This window comes from Nematostella vectensis, chromosome 7, assembly GCF_932526225.1.
Source record: "Nematostella vectensis chromosome 7, jaNemVect1.1, whole genome shotgun sequence".
NCBI classification, from domain to species: domain Eukaryota; kingdom Metazoa; phylum Cnidaria; class Anthozoa; order Actiniaria; family Edwardsiidae; genus Nematostella; species Nematostella vectensis.
Genome location: NC_064040.1, coordinates 11,974,274 through 11,990,998, shown reverse-complemented (window position 1 = coordinate 11,990,998; position 16,725 = coordinate 11,974,274). Strand labels below are relative to the sequence as shown.

The following is a 16,725-nucleotide window of genomic DNA, read 5'->3' as shown; positions in this document are numbered from 1 at the left end:
ATGCGTAAAGGACTGATTTAAAAACATCTTATATGTCATATAAGATGAAGTTTACAGAATTTGTGAAAAGGTACCCTTACTATTCACGCTTTAGGTTCTCTGCCGACGAGCATGGTGATGTGCAATTCGTTTTCAATGGGGACGAATACGATCCATTCGACAAGAATGGGAATCTAGTCAAAACGTTATATCACTTCCCTGGTAATAGCTGGAAACCCGAGAATATCCAGGATTTTCTAGTCGCCGACGACACACAAGCATACAAGGAAACGATCCAGCAACTGTTTGGGTTCCCAAAACAATACAGACTAGACGCGCGTGCAGAGTACAAGATATTGCCGTGGGACGAAAACCCTACGAGAAATAATTACGTCTCTTTCGATGTTTTTATAACACCAAAGGTGAAGACACACTTTGTTTTTAGGGACATATTCACCGACAGCATGCTAGTATTCAGAACAGCAAAGGAGGCTAGTAGGTGGCTCGACGCCCCGAACCTCAGTTATTGGAGTCAAGCCTTAAATTTTGCTATGTTTTGCGCGACTGCTGGATGTGGTGTGACGCGTGACATGATTGACGACTCTCAAGTGGGGTCATTCTACAGATTTCACATCATTTTCACTATCAGACGAATATTAAACGAGCTACAATGCCCTCTTCCAAAAGATAGGCTCTTTAGTTGGAATAAAAACTTTTACAGCGAAGCGGCTTACCAAAAACTAAGAACAGAATTCCGAACTGGTGACGATTTCCGGTTCCTCGGACCGATAAATCATGGGTTAGGGAACGTTTATAATTATGATTATCACGGCTTGTCATCTTCTAACGACAAGTATAAGCCTTATGGCACCATTGATCAATTACACGACGAATGGGACGCTGCCAAAAGCGACCACGAACACATGAATCACTTTGAGATCGAGTACCTGAAAGACCTTAGAACTGGGTTTCAGTATGAGTGGTTCTTTCCGGAAAAATCAATGGGGTTAACCAAAGCTGGGTTGTCTAGGATAAACCAGAGCATCGAAGCCTTTGTTTACTGTATTCTAGGCGCGCAAGTTCAGACCCGGTCGTCAATCGTCGGTGATAGCGGTTCAGCTCAGGAAACGAAACAGGTCTTCACGAAACTCTTTGAAAGCGCGGTGGTGGAAAACAGTATATCGAAAAGTATACAACGGTATCAGTTTGCTTTACAACAGGCGAGACAAAAACTAGACCTGGCTTTCGCCCTCGGCTGTTGGTTAAGTCCATCGTATCTTGTGATAAATAACAACACTTCGATCGCTGGCTATAATAACAAGTTACAAAAAGCCACCACAGATATGAAACTGGGGCTGAATCCGATAAATAACGAGATAAAAACGATCCCAAAACATAATATGGGTCATTCAAAGATTGTGTTACCTCATACCGAGTCAGTCACGGCTCACAAACCGGAACCGGAGGCGAAAACTAACCCAAAGCCGGACGTGATTAAACCCACGAACACACAGCACGAAACTAACCTTGCCACGATCACAGCCTTCACGGCTGGTTTAGCTTGGTATCTATTCCGGTAACATGCGGGGTGCATGTGGACGGATGTGACGTACCGCAAGAAGACAATACCTGTTCACGTGCATACCAGACCACCCTGGCGACTGTGAACTCTCAATGTAAATACAAAACCTATTTTCAGAATCGCTAGTTGTTAGGGTGATTAGGAATGTATGTGTTTTGTAACGTGAGACGCGTTACAAAACTGAGTGGGTCAATGTTAATTTCCGTTACACGTTCTGCAATGGTGCTTTTGTCTATCGTGTTCGCATATTTGAGACCCTCCGCATAACTTACAAAAGGGTCTCTGTTTGCCGTGTTCACACATCCCTTTCCCCTTGCAGTCTTTACAGACATATCTCGCTCGTCTGTGCTCACAAATGCTACCGCCGTTACATTCTCTGCACCGCGTTTTTCTCCGGTTGTGAGGGCAGATTTGCGATCCGTGACAATCTTTGCAATAATATTTCACTCTGCCATGAAGACACTTATAATCCGTTGTTCGCTTTACGGGGGATACTTTCGAGTCTTTCACCGTTTGGTTCTCCATTTCTATCAAACCGGTCGTGTCCTTAAATCACTTTTCAATCCAACACGCGATACCCGCCTTCTAGCCGGCCGACGTCTACCTGGCGAAGCATTCTCCCAACATTTCCTTCTCTTGCTCATCCATGCACCAATCCCAAAACCTGTCAGGATGCCAAGCTACTGGCATTAGTTCGTCCTCCAGCTTTCTACGGAATCTCACCTTGTGTAGCTTCTCCAGGAGCTCCTCATGCACGAGACCCCACCTCCACGCCGCACGTAGCACCGCGACAATTTCGTGTAGACCCAAAAACCGCGCGTAGTTCATATGTACAATGAGATCGGTCGCGCCCCACTCCAAGCACAACCTCACAATCTCGAGGTTGTCAGATTCGGTGGCCGGTGTTATAGCATAGTCCGGGTCAAACTCGCTGAAGTTTTCTCTCAGCAACTCTAGAACCTCAACGTGACCGTTGTACGCCGCCTCGGCGGTGGCCCAACCGACATCGACATCGGCACCTAGATCTATCAACAACTCAACAACCCCCACCTGACCTTCCGCCGCCGCAGCACCCATGGCCTCGGTCATGGCCTCTCCTCCGTCGGCACAATACTCATCCATCACCTTCAAAACCTCTACGTGGCCGCCTTTCGCGGCCATGGACGCTGGATACACGAAGTCACAGGCGCCCGACTCACAACACATCTTAACGATCTCGGCGTGGCCGTTCATTGCGGCCCTGACCATCGGCTTTTCGAAATCCGTCGCACCCCAACTCTTACACAACCTCACGGTCTCGACGCACCCCTCCCACGCCGCGCGCTCCATAACGGCGTCAAAGTCTGCGGCTCCCCACCTCGCTAAGGTGGCGGCTTGATCCTCCACGGTGAGATTTGTAAGACTTCCAGCACTTTGCATATCCATTTTGTTATTACATCCACGTCTTTAAACCACTTTTTTCGGATTTTTTTAGACGTGTTAATTCACATCTACTCCGAACTGACAGTTTTCTGGAAATCCTGATTTCTCTGGAAATCAGGAAACATCATACCACACCAGGCGTACCCAGGACTGTGGCCACTTCTCTCGCTTTCCTACTGATGGTTAACTCGGAGACGCCCGTTCTTTCGGAGAATTTTTTAAGTGTAATATCAACCCCCTTTAGCCGTACCCAGTAATAGGTTAAAGCGACCGCAAAGGATTGTGGGCGAGCGCGATTCAACTCAGACGAGCGGTTCTTAGATCTGTAGTAGAGCTGGGCCACCTCCCCCTTCTGTGCGGGGGACGCCGAGAATCTGTCCATCACGTCGCAAATGTGGTCCACGACGGTGGGAGACGTTCCGTGTAGTAGGTAATCTTTAGGCATGTTAATACTGAAGATTTTTAAACCCTTAAGGCAACTCTTCTTGCTCAATCCAAAAGTTTCCATCAAGGTTTTCGGTGTCTGACACTTACCGGACATCTTGTAGGCGTAGTAGATACACGCAAAGACGATCGCCTTCCGTGGGTCGCCGCGAAAAATCTGGCCTTTCGTCACCTGAGTGTATATCTCGTTAGCTTTGGCTACAATTACCCCGCTAAAACCCATGTTCTCCACATCCTTGTCAATATTTCTATCCTCAGACCTACGTACCTGGACCCGACTTGGATTCGAAGACCGTTTGCCGTCGGAATGTCCGTAAAAACCCCATTCCCTTTCGTGCGCGATCACGCGCTGCATCTGTTCCCCGCACTCTAAGCAACTAGCGACCCCGTCTTCTGTGACTAGGTCGTCATGATTGCAAAGGGTGTTACTACTATCCTCGTCTCCCAAGAAGGCTCTACTAGTCTCGTATTCGGTGAGGGCTCGATCAAACAGTGCAAATTCCGGCACGAGGGTGGGGACGTTAATCTCAGGCACCGGTCCGCCGGGGATATTGTATGGTGGTGGTGACCGATCTTCAGCCGTACGTTCAACTGTTCGTTCCTCCATTTTATTAAACTGTTCACGTCTTTAAACCACTTTTCAAAAGATTTTTAGATGTGAAGCTGAGAGGCTATCCCCTCGAGCTCCCTCTGGGTGTGATGTGTGTGGTTGCTAAGACTTCCGAAGGGGTCCGCGTGGGGGGCGGTGCGGTCTAAAGTCTCCACACCACATTCGTGGACTAGTATCTTACCCATCTTTTTTCGCCATACCGTGGCATGGAGACTAACATTGCTAGAACACCAAGGACAATTGTCGCCGCTCCGGACACAAACCCAACGGGGTCGAAGCCTCCGTATTCTGAGTCTTCATAGTAATCAGCGTCACAACAGCAGTGTTTAGGCTCCGCATCCGCAGTGTTACTCACATTCACCTCCAGCACCGAACAACCGCCGGCTGTAGCCGCATCGTTTTTAATCTTCACCTCCGTCTTTAATGTCATTTTATCTAGGACCCCACACGTCTTTAGACCAGAATAGCCTCCCGAGCTCCCCCTAGGTGCGACACGTGACAAAGTGATTGACAGGTGGGCTTGGCTATCACGTGACAAAGTGATTGACAGGTTTTTGACAAAGTGATTGACAGGTTCTTGACAAAGTGATTGACAGGTTCTTGACAAAGTGATTGACAGGTTCTTGACAAAGTGATTGACAGGTTCTTGACAAAGTGATTGACAGGTTCTTGACAAAGTGATTGACAGGTTCTTGACAAAGTGATTGACAGGTTCTTGACAAAGTGATTGACAGGTGGGCGTGGCTATCACGTGACAAAATGATTGACAGGTGGGCTTGGCTATCACGTGACAAAGTGATTGACAGGTGGGCGTGGTCGTGCAAGAGATCTCTGGCAAACTCGCGCATGCGCAGGTCGCGAGGCTTGGCGGAGGTGCGTGGAGACTTTCGCGCCATTTTGGAATGAAATTTGGGGAGATCAAAAAGTTGCGCCAGCTGCGCCAAAACACTACTACTAGAGTTACCTCAAAAAGTCGAAGATTATTTCAAATTGCAAACATTTTCAACGGAACTACCGAGGACTGATGCCTTATAAGATTAGAAGGAAATTAGTATTTCTCATACTCGTTTCTTTCTCTAGTAATTTGATTAAGGTTCCGCCCAGCCAACTACCCGACATGCCGAGCTGAGTCTAACCAACTGTTGATAACATTACATGGCAAAAAGCTGCAAAAGTACGGTGGACAGGTGTTGAAAACGCAAAATATTCAAATGCCTAAAGCTTCCTGCCTTTCCAGTTTTTATTGTATATTTTGAATAAAAAAATCCAAACATAAAACCGTTTAACAAGATCATTTCGCCGAAACATTAGCGTTTATTTTCCTGTTAGTTGAAGAGTATTTGCGGGAGATTTTCTCTGGTATTTTAGATAAAATATGCTCTCATAAAGCCTTAAGCCCAACATTTACTGTCAAGATTAACCAAATCATCGTAAACACGCATGTAATTTGCTTTTAAGTTACCAAAATACATAGGATAGGTCCACAAAATAGTTTTTTCACAATCAATAGACCGCGAAGACGAACTCATCCTTGCCGTTTAAAAAAGTTATTTTCTAATGTATATTTTCTTGGCATACATTGAATGATGACTATTGTTTATGCAAAAGGGCGTTAAGTCATGTTTCACCTGCGTTCATATGAACTTCTTTTACGTACAGTTAGCGGGATAAATAAAACACCTACTGTGCTTTGCGAGCGGGCGTATTTAGTTTGAGTGCATATAACAATTCAATGACGTGAAAAATATATATAAAGGTGGTTCGCTTTAGAATCGTAAAACCATACTACTGAGTCGAGCGAGCGCGCAAATAAAGATGACAGATTTTTATCATACGAGGGATAGCATGTTTATAGCAAACTCTCTGGTCCATTACAATTGCTAATTGATATCTTTTAAGATGCACTTATATCGTAGTGTAGGAAAGGCGTCGCTTTTTCCAAGTCTTTTAGCTCTTTGAGGCGAAAGGGTCTTTGAAAAGTCTGGAGGGTGACAAAGTCGCAAAAAGATAAGACTTCAAAAACCGACGTCGCGAATCAACCAAATGTCCATAATGACATGCCGGTAATTCTGTACAATTGACAAAAAGCTCACTGAATTTCAATTGAGGCGATAATAAGTTATCTTTTGGTCCACGTAATGTCATTTATACTGTTCCTTAACTGATAAACGAGACGAGATAACTTGCGGGAAAGATTCGTAATTCGAGTTACCATGGAATCTCTCGCCCGCCCCAAGAATTCACTGGAAATGTTTTGGATTTAAGAAGAGGATTTTCTGTCTAAGTCAGATCCGAGGAATAACTAATTGGAAGCTGCCAGACTAAAGTTCCGTTTAGTAGAATTATTCTTTTGTTGGCGAAAAGCGAGGACAGTCAGATCAGAAAATGCGTGTAAAAGCGCATGGCCGAGAATATACTTTTCCCAGAATTTAAAGAAATATAATAATGTACGGCTAGATAATAATATACAATATCATGAATAAAGTATTAAAAAAGTTGTTTTTAAAAATCACAATGCTGTCTTTTTTTTTCTTAAATTTAAGTTCGATAGATATTGGTCTATTGGTAAGGTTGATAATGACTTGCTTTATCATTCGAAAATCCTTATTTTGACACTTTGATTCTGTCTTTCAAGAGTACTTCCTCGGGAGACATTTCCACTGTGTTTAGTTTCTACATAACAAGCGGCATTTCTTGTTTATAGGAGAGAATCGTACCGTCTCGCTAAACGAAATTGGGGGTGTGTATTTTCTCTTCTGCCTACACAACGAAAGCGAATAACGGAATCCAACACTTCAGCTGAAGGGAAATTTCTTTCGGCCAGGAAGAAAATAAAATTGACATTTTCGATATAAACGCGTAAGCAAAGAAATATCAAGGGAAAAAAACAAAATTAGACTTAAACTGGACATAGAATAAAGTGGAATTCTTGAATTGTTTAACTATCACGCTATATTAACCCTGTGTTCTAGAACTTTTCTTTAAAAAAGCGGTGAAAATAAGAAATTAGAATCGGAACAGAAGTGAAGGGGAAATTCTATGGTGACTTCCGGGAAACTGGGGCGAGCGGTTGGCAGGTGGGTGGCAAGTATTGCGCATGTGCAACAGAGACAAATAAAATATTACCAAGTCCTCCGAGGAGTAGGGATGATTTGTGTTATTGCAACAGCTGACACCGAGAACAGAGCCATTTTTGTTTGTGAGGAGCTTAACCGAGAGTCTTTGGGATCGAAATAGAATGTACGAGGAAGACCAAGATGTTGACGACAACGAAAGATTGATTCAATGTCCTTATGAATCAAAACATCGAGTAAAAGCGGCGGGGATGAGCGACCATCTAGTCAAATGTAGAGAGAAGTTTTTAGACGAAGGCGAAAAGACCAAATGTCCTTTCAATCCCGATCATTTAATCTTTGCCCAGGAAATGGACTGCCACAAAATGTTGTGCTCCGACAAAAATGGCTTTACCAAGAATTGTTTTGATGATGAAGTAAAAATGAAAGAATCCCAAGAAGAAGAAATTGTGGCGAACGAGGCCACACAAACAGAAATGAAACCCCAACTGAACGAACCGAGTCTCGAAGCGGATGGAAATTCGGAGAAAGCCGGATGTGTGAGTGGGAAAAAAGTAGGCGGAATTGAAGAGTTTTATAGAACTGTGACTGACGAAGAAAATCAAACAGTATCGACAGAAAGCTGCGAGGATTCAATTCCAGAGATCAAGACGTCGGGTGAAAATCGCGGTAAAGAAGGCGAAAATTTTGGGGATAATTCAGAATGTGTGGTGTCACACATGTACGGATCCGAGCCACAGAACCACAATATACCAATTGAAAAGCAATTACCAGAGACGAACAGTGACACGGAATCGTCGACCGATGAAACTCTATCAACCGGGGTTTCTACCGAAGGAGAACAATTTGATAGCCAAGAGAAATCATTCGACTACAAGAAGTATGCGCCTTCAAAAGAAGAACGGGATCAATTTCTGAAGCTTATCAGTCAACACAAGAAGGAAACTACTAGCCAAGAGTCGGAAAAATATGACAGTACAACACAGACATATCCTACGGCATGGCCGCCTCAATACTATATCACTCAACCATACCAGGGAGTGGGAATACCACAATACCAGAACATGCCAGCCAGCTACATTACCGTCACCAACGGCTACCCTATGATGACATCAGTACCACCACAGTCAGCATATCCTGCGGCATACACATTCCAGCCTGGGTATGTACAACAGCCAGGCGTCAACTACGAGTATGGTCCTTTGTACACTGGCAGACCATACAGACCAAACTACAGACGCCGTAACTTCCATAACAACCACTCAAACGGCCGATACAACAGCAACCATTATGGTCACAACAACTACCATAATAACCATTTCAATAGCCATGGTAGACATAATAGTTACAGCAGCCATAATAACCATTATAATGGTTGTCAGAATGGAAACGGGTACCACAGCTATTACTACACTAGCTCTAACGACTCCCATAGCCACGGCGAGACTGACTCCAACAGTTCAGGTCAGTCTGATGTCAGCCTTGGAGAGGAAGCTATCTGCAATGGTAACACCCACTATAGCACAAGTCGACGACAGCCACGCAATAGCCGTAGGGTTTTCCCTCCCAAGAACCCCATAAACCTGGTAAGAGTGGACAATACTACCGTCACAGTGGAGAAAATTGTCCATGTGATTGATACAGATGACGAGAGTCCACCAAGCTTGAACGGAGATCTCTCAGGATCTGACATATCCCCTGAACCACTGGAAGCCTTTGAATTAATGGATGCAAAGAAGAAAACTGAGCGGGAAAAGCTTGGACGCAAGTTGAAAAAAAAGTTGTGTGAGATCCAACAGCTTGAAGCTAAGAAGAATTCTGGGGGGAAACTGGACTGTGATCAGCTCAAGAAATTGTCCAGGAAACGAGACTTGGAGGAGGAGCTTGCTTCTCTTAATCTTGATTGATGAAAGTATCTTCTTAGGATTTGTAAGTATTTATTGAGTTTTTATATTTCTTTAAGAAAGAGTTCAGTAACTTGAACTACTAATTACCGTAAAAACTCAGAATTATGCTACACTGTAGATCTAATTTCCTGGGAAATTGTTTTAAGAGCTTTATTTTTTCATTCTTGACGTTCCTATTTTTTTCAATGCTTCTCCATTGTTTTTAAACGTTTCAAAGTGCTATAAGTTTCTTGTTTGGTTTTACAAAATATTTTATTGCATTGTGATGAACAATTTCATTCATTTTATTAGCATCTTTATCAAGCTTGGTTAGTGATCATAGACGACAGAAAAGACCCTGTTATTTATATACTTGGCAACTAATGGAAGTGTTTGTATTCAAAACACCTAAACAATTCCTTGACTCAAACCTTAATGTTTTATTATGCACTTTTAAGCAAGTCTCTATAAACATAACAAAACTATCTGTAGGTATACTATCTGATATGTTTCAAAGCAAATCAACCAAGTCTAGAAATGTTTTTTAAAGTCTTTAGGCTCAGTCAAAGCCATACAGTTAAGAATTTCAATATGTATTGAATAGATGCGTAAAATAGGATCCCACTTTTGAAAATAGTTCAATTTGAATAACTTCTTTTAATTGTACATGTGGTACTTTTGAGGTCAAAACAAAGTTTTGTTTATAGAGAAACCAGACCTCTATTATTGTTTGTGGTTTTTACTTGAAATACAACATCATTATTTGTGAAAGTGATTAAAGAAAATTCAACATTACATTTTGATCAGCCCAATACCACTATACTTGATGAATTGCCCAAATAGTTTCTTCTTTTTAGTCTTAGAATTCTCTGTTTCCCTGAATAAGATAATTTCAACCTTCAGATGAATATTTTTTATTAAACTATTTTTGAGGTTACTCATTAAAGAAAAGAAAATGCACAATAGAAATACATAAATCTGACAAAGTATCTACTGGCTTTTGATTTTTAACAAAGAAAAGCCATCCCTTTTTGGTTTTTTTTCTTTTTTTCTGTTTTAATCAAGTGGTATTGACCTTAGTGAGTGGGCGGAAGATGGATGATCTTTTCTATTATATATATTTTTTAAATAAATCAATCCAAATCTAATATTTTAGTAATTACATTAGAAAAAGGATGTTTCATAAAATATCATTTCAAAAATCTCTAACCAAAGGTCGATGTGCTGTGTTTTTAAGGACCTTTCTAGGGGAATATTCAAATTTTGATTTGTATTTGAATTGAGTGGGTGGGTTTTTGTGGCGGTGTATTTTTCCTGCTGCACCGATAAACAACTCTGAATATATTTGAATGTCTACCTCTATCCATCTGAGCTTTAATATTTTCCTAGAAGCCACAGAGTGTGTTTGATCCTATTTGTGTATAAGTAACATCACACAAAATCCATATGAATAAACTCAATCACAAAAGCTATAATGCATTTTTACACTGTGTTTTCTATTCATCCTTGCCAGTAAAACGTTTGGACATTGTGACATTTCAGTTTTTTTTACTTTTTTAATATTTGTGATTGCCTTAACAATGTTTTAAATCATTTCAATAAACAATTTTATTTGACCTCTAGCTTTTGGACATAAGATTTTAGAACCATTAACTTACTTGCTATAAGCTCTTTGTGTCAGAGACACAATGGTACAATAATAATATCAGACTTATATTGATTGGTTTTTAGATTTTCATTTGTAACCATTAATTTTCAATAGCAAAATATTCTAAAATTAGAGCTTAACCCTAGAAGGTTTAGTCTGTTACAGTATTTGCACTGGTCTAATTTTACCCTCCAATGTCATACAAAACATTTAGTGTGTAAATTGTCCCTTGCTCATATTTCACTGTCCCCTGTTGATAAATCTCCTCTTAAAGCTGGTAAAATTACATTTTCCATAATAAAGTCTATTTTGCATATTTTAGTTTTCTCTTAAAACTTCACCTATAATATGAAATGTTGAATATTAGAATAATGTCGAACATTATTCTAATGTCGAATAAATGGTTATGCACTTTTCAGCAAGGGAGCTTTCTTCTGCTCTTTGTTTTTGTAGTTCACAAGCATCACCCTTTAGTAAGCATCATCAGACAAATTGTCCAGTCTGGCTCCATTCTAGAGTTGTAATAAGCAACTGAATGGTTGCTTATATACTTATGATGTTGAATGGTTGCATATATATATATATATTTTTTTTTTTTCATGTACATGTATGCAATTACAGTGCATGTTGAATAAAGTAGTCTTGTTTGCAGCTAATTTGAAAAATATGTTAGTCTAGAGATAAAATATTATAGGTGAACCTGACAATGAAGCATTTTCAGGGTTGTTTTACATCTTTTATACTTTAAGTGATGTTCACAATGAGCCATCTAAAAATAAACAATTTTCTTATCCTGTCTCCTGTAAGAGAGATGATTTCGAAAGATGCATTTTTCTTACATTATATGTGCCTTCATTTAAGACCTCTTTTTTATTATAGATTGCTCAAACAATTGTAGTAATTAGACAAATAAAGCTCAGTGAAGCTGGTATCTTTAATTCTAAGTACTTAATCATGAATGATTCGCTGACTCTTTTGAGACAGTTAAATACTATTTTTAATGAGCATTTCACTTAGATACTGCCCCCAGTTTGGTACTTCTGTCTAGCAAAATAATACCAAACAAAAAAAGTACATCCCATTTTGGCAAAATAGAAAGAACACTGAGTAATGTCATTCTACAGTGTTTTTTGGATCCAGAGCAAGCAGTTCTGTCAGCAAAATGTTTTGGTCAGGGATAATGCTACCATAAAATTTATGGTACGATAGATGATTGTATGACACACTCTGAGTTATTTTTCCTGGCAAATGTTGAGTGTTTTTTGAGTGAAATTTTGTTTTTCTAAATATCATGTTTTTTTCTTTAAACAATATGCTTTTTAACAATTGTAGGTTTTAATGAATCTTCACACACGATACATCTACAAGTATACCATTTAAAACACCTATTGAGAAGAAGAATATCGAAAAGGGTGCATGCCTTGTGAGTTTATAACAACATGTCATTTTTCATGTTTATTAAAGTCTAGAGGTAGGGAAAAGTGAACTTCAGAGGCTTTCATCTGGCTGCCATATTTTAAAATTATGATAATGTGTTAGATTATTGAGAAAAGATGTTCCTTTTCTAACATATAAATGCAATAACTCTTGTCACTTTCTAACCTGTACTGCCTCCTACTTTAAAAGCAAAGTACATTTGTTGTCTACTTCTTTCTTTTTTTTTTGGCTGATTACTTAGTTAAATGTTCTTCTAGTCTATAAACCTGATAAAATTAGGGTCTTTAAAGCTAAGTAAGAAATATAAAATGGATGTCACATGCAACTCCGCCTCTTTATCAAAAGCCATTAATTGCCCTGTCTGGAAGTGTTTTTGTACAATTGAACAGTACATTTTAATGTATTTTAGAATTGGAAATTAGAACTGGAAAAATGTTTGGATGAAGCCAGAGATCTTCTATCAGAGCCGAGGGACTTAACATGTCTGATAGAAACACTTGCTTATTTTTCCACTCAAATCTCCTCATATATAGGCTGAATTATGACATATGTATAAGGCAGCTTTCCATGCACCTTCAAAGCCTTTATGCTCTGACTCTTTGGACATTTCCCTATGTTTATGAGCAAGCTAGCTTGTGCCAAGTTTACTTCAAGCCTTATTTTTCTGACATTTAGTATTCGAGTGATCTAACAGGTGGTCGCATAGAGGCCTGCAGCTGACTTTGCTAATGGTGTGACGAAGCGTCAGCCCCATGTGGCTCATCTCATCCTTTCCTGTGCTAAACTGAATGGTTTTTAATGCTCAGTCATACAAATTGCATAGGCACATTTTCAATAAATTTTTCATGACAGTCTGCATAGCAATAATTACACATGAAAGCATTTTTTATCATTGTCAATTCAGACACATGTTTTATAATAATTTTGGACATTATTCTAGATTAGAAATCTACATTTCCCTTTTTTAAATGAATTTAGATTTTTTCAAAGTTATTATCACATACAGATAGAAATATATGATATGTGAAATAAGTATTTTCCCTAGACATAGATTAACATGCAAATGAAGGAAGTATTATGATAATAATCTCCAAAGGTGTATCCATGAATTAGGATTATAATTTTTTTATTTCAAGTACTACTTGTGTATTTGCAGCCAAATGTCTGAGTATAGGCTGAGTAGTCATAATAAAAAGTAGATATCATTCATGTTAAAAGAAGAATATCTATTTATTATCTTCAATCTCAAAGCGATATAAGAGAGTAGCTTTAATTGCAATCTCTAACCACACAAATAATCTTAAAGGGCTAGTGCAGGAGTTACGCTAAATCGTGAGAATAGGATACTCTGAGGTTGCAGTATATAACATCATTATTAGAATCAAGCTCTGGGTATAAGTCTGAAACATTTATTACACTGACAAATGTTGTGTTGATGGCATATTGTACAAGTACAATTGTTAATCAGTCTGGCAATTTTGAGTTGAAACAGTAGGATGAGTTTTCAACATTCCTTGTAAAAAAGGCAATATTACCTTGCTACATTAGTTGCTCTTAGGATGTAATTCATGTTTTTTTCTTGAATTTCTAATTTGTAGATTTCTTCGTCAGCAAGAGCTGGTTGACAGAACTGACAAGCACCAACACCGCCCTTTGCTTAGGTAGGGGAACTATAATACATGGGATAATTAAAAGGGTGTGGTCTTGTTATGGAGATGTTATCTCATCTCTATTGGTATATTAAACCCTTGTTCATATAATTCACCGATGACCTTATTGAAAGGTCGTGTCACAAAAATTAAGGTTTGTATAGATTCCAAATTACCTAACATCAGAAAATTATTTTATTAAATAGTAAGGAATATACGAATAGGGTAAGCAAAGTGATATGCAACACTGACCAGCAATTTGATTACTACATAGCTTGTAGTGACAATTTCACGTTTAGCGAAGTTGAGAGTAATTTGAAAAAAAAACCCGTTAGATATTGTTTGTTCACTTTTGCCTTCAAATGCATGGCACTCAATTATCTTTAGATTATTATTATTTTTCTAAGCAAAGGCATCAGCAAAGTGTTTTATCATTGATCTAGGCATTAGATGTCACTACATCACAGTGTCTGCATAGTGCCACATCATTAGCACAAATTGATCAGAAAGACGTATCTATAATATTGTGATTTATAGAGTTTTCTGATAAAAAAAAGAGGGTATGCTATTAATCGCCTCATATCATTGCCTTTTCTTGGCATTAATTCGCTTCCTTTCAGATTAATGAACATCTGAAATTTAATTGAAATGATTGGAGATTGTTGCTTCAGGAGACAGCTACATCAAAGACATTATCTAACAAACTTAGAGATTAAATTTAAAAAAAAAGATGTTCCCATAAAGACAAAACAGATTGAAATAATTCCTGGAAGTATGACATTTAAACCCCGAAGAGGTCATGATATGTGGAGGCGGTATATTTATTATCTAGGGGGGATATCACGTCAAGAAAAAAAGAAGCAATGTATATTTCTATTATAAGAGTAATATATGCAAAGATATTTATTTAAGACTACCATTATTATGCATGTCTAGAACTGACCATATGAAAGGTTTACGGGGATATATTATAATATTTTATTTGATGGCGTCTCGCTTTTGTTTGTCTGATGTGAATACAAAGGGACACGATTTCTTGAATGAGATTTCTCGAGATTTTTCTCTGCCTCCCTTATTCCTTTTCTCTGCCTCCCTTATTTTTATCCCAAGCGAGAAGTTATACACTGAAATTTGTATAGCACACTGAAATTTGAGGAAACACTGGCAGGATTGTTTGCCCAGCATTTGTGGCGTTGGTTCCACGCCATACTGGGAGATACCAGTGAAGTAATTCGCCAATATTTCTTTTGTCTTTGTGTTCAGTTGAGTGAAGCGGTTCTAGTAATGCCGATCGATGAGGCGCTATCTTTTTTTTTTCAAAATTTCTAAGTTCGCGTGTAATTGGTCGGAATAACATTACTTTTATATATGTGCTGTTCCCGGTTTAACTGTTACGACAACTCGGTCTGCCAAAGCATCCTTTCTGTTGAGTTCACATCATGGCAATTCAAAGCGTACGCCACCCAAAGAGTTTTAAGTTATTCAATCGGGTAAATTCACGAAAATTTTATTTCATCCAATGAAACGACCACCGTACGTTAATGTACTGAAAAAATAATCAAATTTCACGTTAAATGAAAAAAAAAAAGAACTTGTAAAGAAATATAGTTTGGCATTATATTTGTCTATTTCGACATAGTCGGGATAAGTGTTGTGGTGACAGATATTTATTCTACTGGTATTAAATTATTTCAGATTGAAATCGAATTGGCATAGATATTGATAGTTGTAATATAAAGATGTGTATAGTATTATTTTGTCGTTAACGTGACACTGAACTGGACCGGACGCCTGCAGCGACCTGGCGACTTCAGTGAACACTTACTGTCATCAGTGATGCTCACGATTCTAATTTGATTGACTGTGTCTGGCTAGCTCAAATCCTATTGGTTGAATCTTTTTTTATTAATAACCAATCAATCGTATAGCTTTTCCTAAAAGTCTTTTTTTCTGTAGCGGTAGCCATTCAACAGTTGATCGTTTCTGATTGGCTCATTTATTTCGATACCCTTTTTGATTGGCTGCTTGGCTGTCATTTGACTAGTTTGAAGCGACTGATGACCGAATGTGTTCACATTAGCGCGAGTCATAAGATTGTAAATAAAGAAAAATGTGTGCAATATTTCAGGATCTTTAATAACTAAAAACTAAAATCTTAAAACTAATTTATAAGAGACCTATAATAATTAACTCAAATTACAATCCGTAAGATAATAATTACCGAAAATAATCGGCATTTTTTCTTTGAATCTTCCAACCACATTATCATTTTACCCTATAATTCCTGGAATCGCTGCATTTTTCTAAATAATTCAACAGATCTTGTATAGATTTGTTGGTTGTAGTAAATAAAAGAAGCATTTTAAACAGTTCGTCTAGCACAAGTTACCGCTATTCTCATCGTCTTATCAAGCTCAACTTGCATATACGCACACTAGTTCTCCAATAAAACCGGAACACTAACCCTCCCCTCCCTTGTGATTTGCTGTCAAACAAACGAAAGCAGTAAAATAAAGAGCCCATTTAACTTGTTTTTGCTTCCGTCGTCTTCGGAAACTTAGGTTGTCTAATCTTATCGTCGACTGGCAGAAAGGCGTAAGCCAGTGAGGCTGATAAGGCGATCGAGATAAGCGTATTGATTACTGTACCAGGGAAGGGAGTAGTACACAAATTATTTTACCATTCACTTTGTTATCATGTGAAGGAGTGATATAACGTGCAAATAAAGACGAACACGAAAATGTTGTTGTATTTTAACTTTAAACCTAAAAAAAACAGCAACAAAAAGCATCTTATTTAGCACTTGCGGATAAGAAAGATCAGACATTGTTTATTTAAGTTTATTTTTTCGTCGTTCTCTGGGGCGACGGGGAGTCATTTCGGTGTTATATTTTGCCACTCAAGGTCACGTGATCTCTTAGCGCAAGTCTCCTGTCAATCAACCAATCACCTTTTCCCGTGATACTCAAAGCCTTCACAGATCTTTCCACAAAA

At 39.0% G+C, this 16,725-nt stretch overlaps 2 protein-coding genes across 2 annotated transcripts; one reads left to right on the top strand and one right to left on the bottom strand.

Annotated features, from left to right (window-relative positions):
• Nucleotides 1-3,107: 3,107 nt before the first annotated feature.
• On the bottom strand, nt 3,108-4,034 carry LOC125568308 (transcription initiation factor IIB-like). Its single transcript, XM_048730262.1, has one exon. The coding sequence runs from the start codon at nt 4,032-4,034 to the stop codon at nt 3,108-3,110; it is 927 nt and encodes a 308-aa protein (XP_048586219.1).
• Nucleotides 4,035-7,152: 3,118 nt separating this feature from the next.
• LOC5510741 (dr1-associated corepressor homolog) lies at nt 7,153-16,472 on the top strand. Its single transcript, XM_001631160.3, has 2 exons — nt 7,153-9,040; nt 13,681-16,472. The coding sequence occupies exon 1, from the start codon at nt 7,276-7,278 to the stop codon at nt 9,016-9,018; it is 1,743 nt and encodes a 580-aa protein (XP_001631210.2). The 5' UTR covers nt 7,153-7,275; the 3' UTR covers nt 9,019-9,040; nt 13,681-16,472.
• Nucleotides 16,473-16,725: the final 253 nt, after the last annotated feature.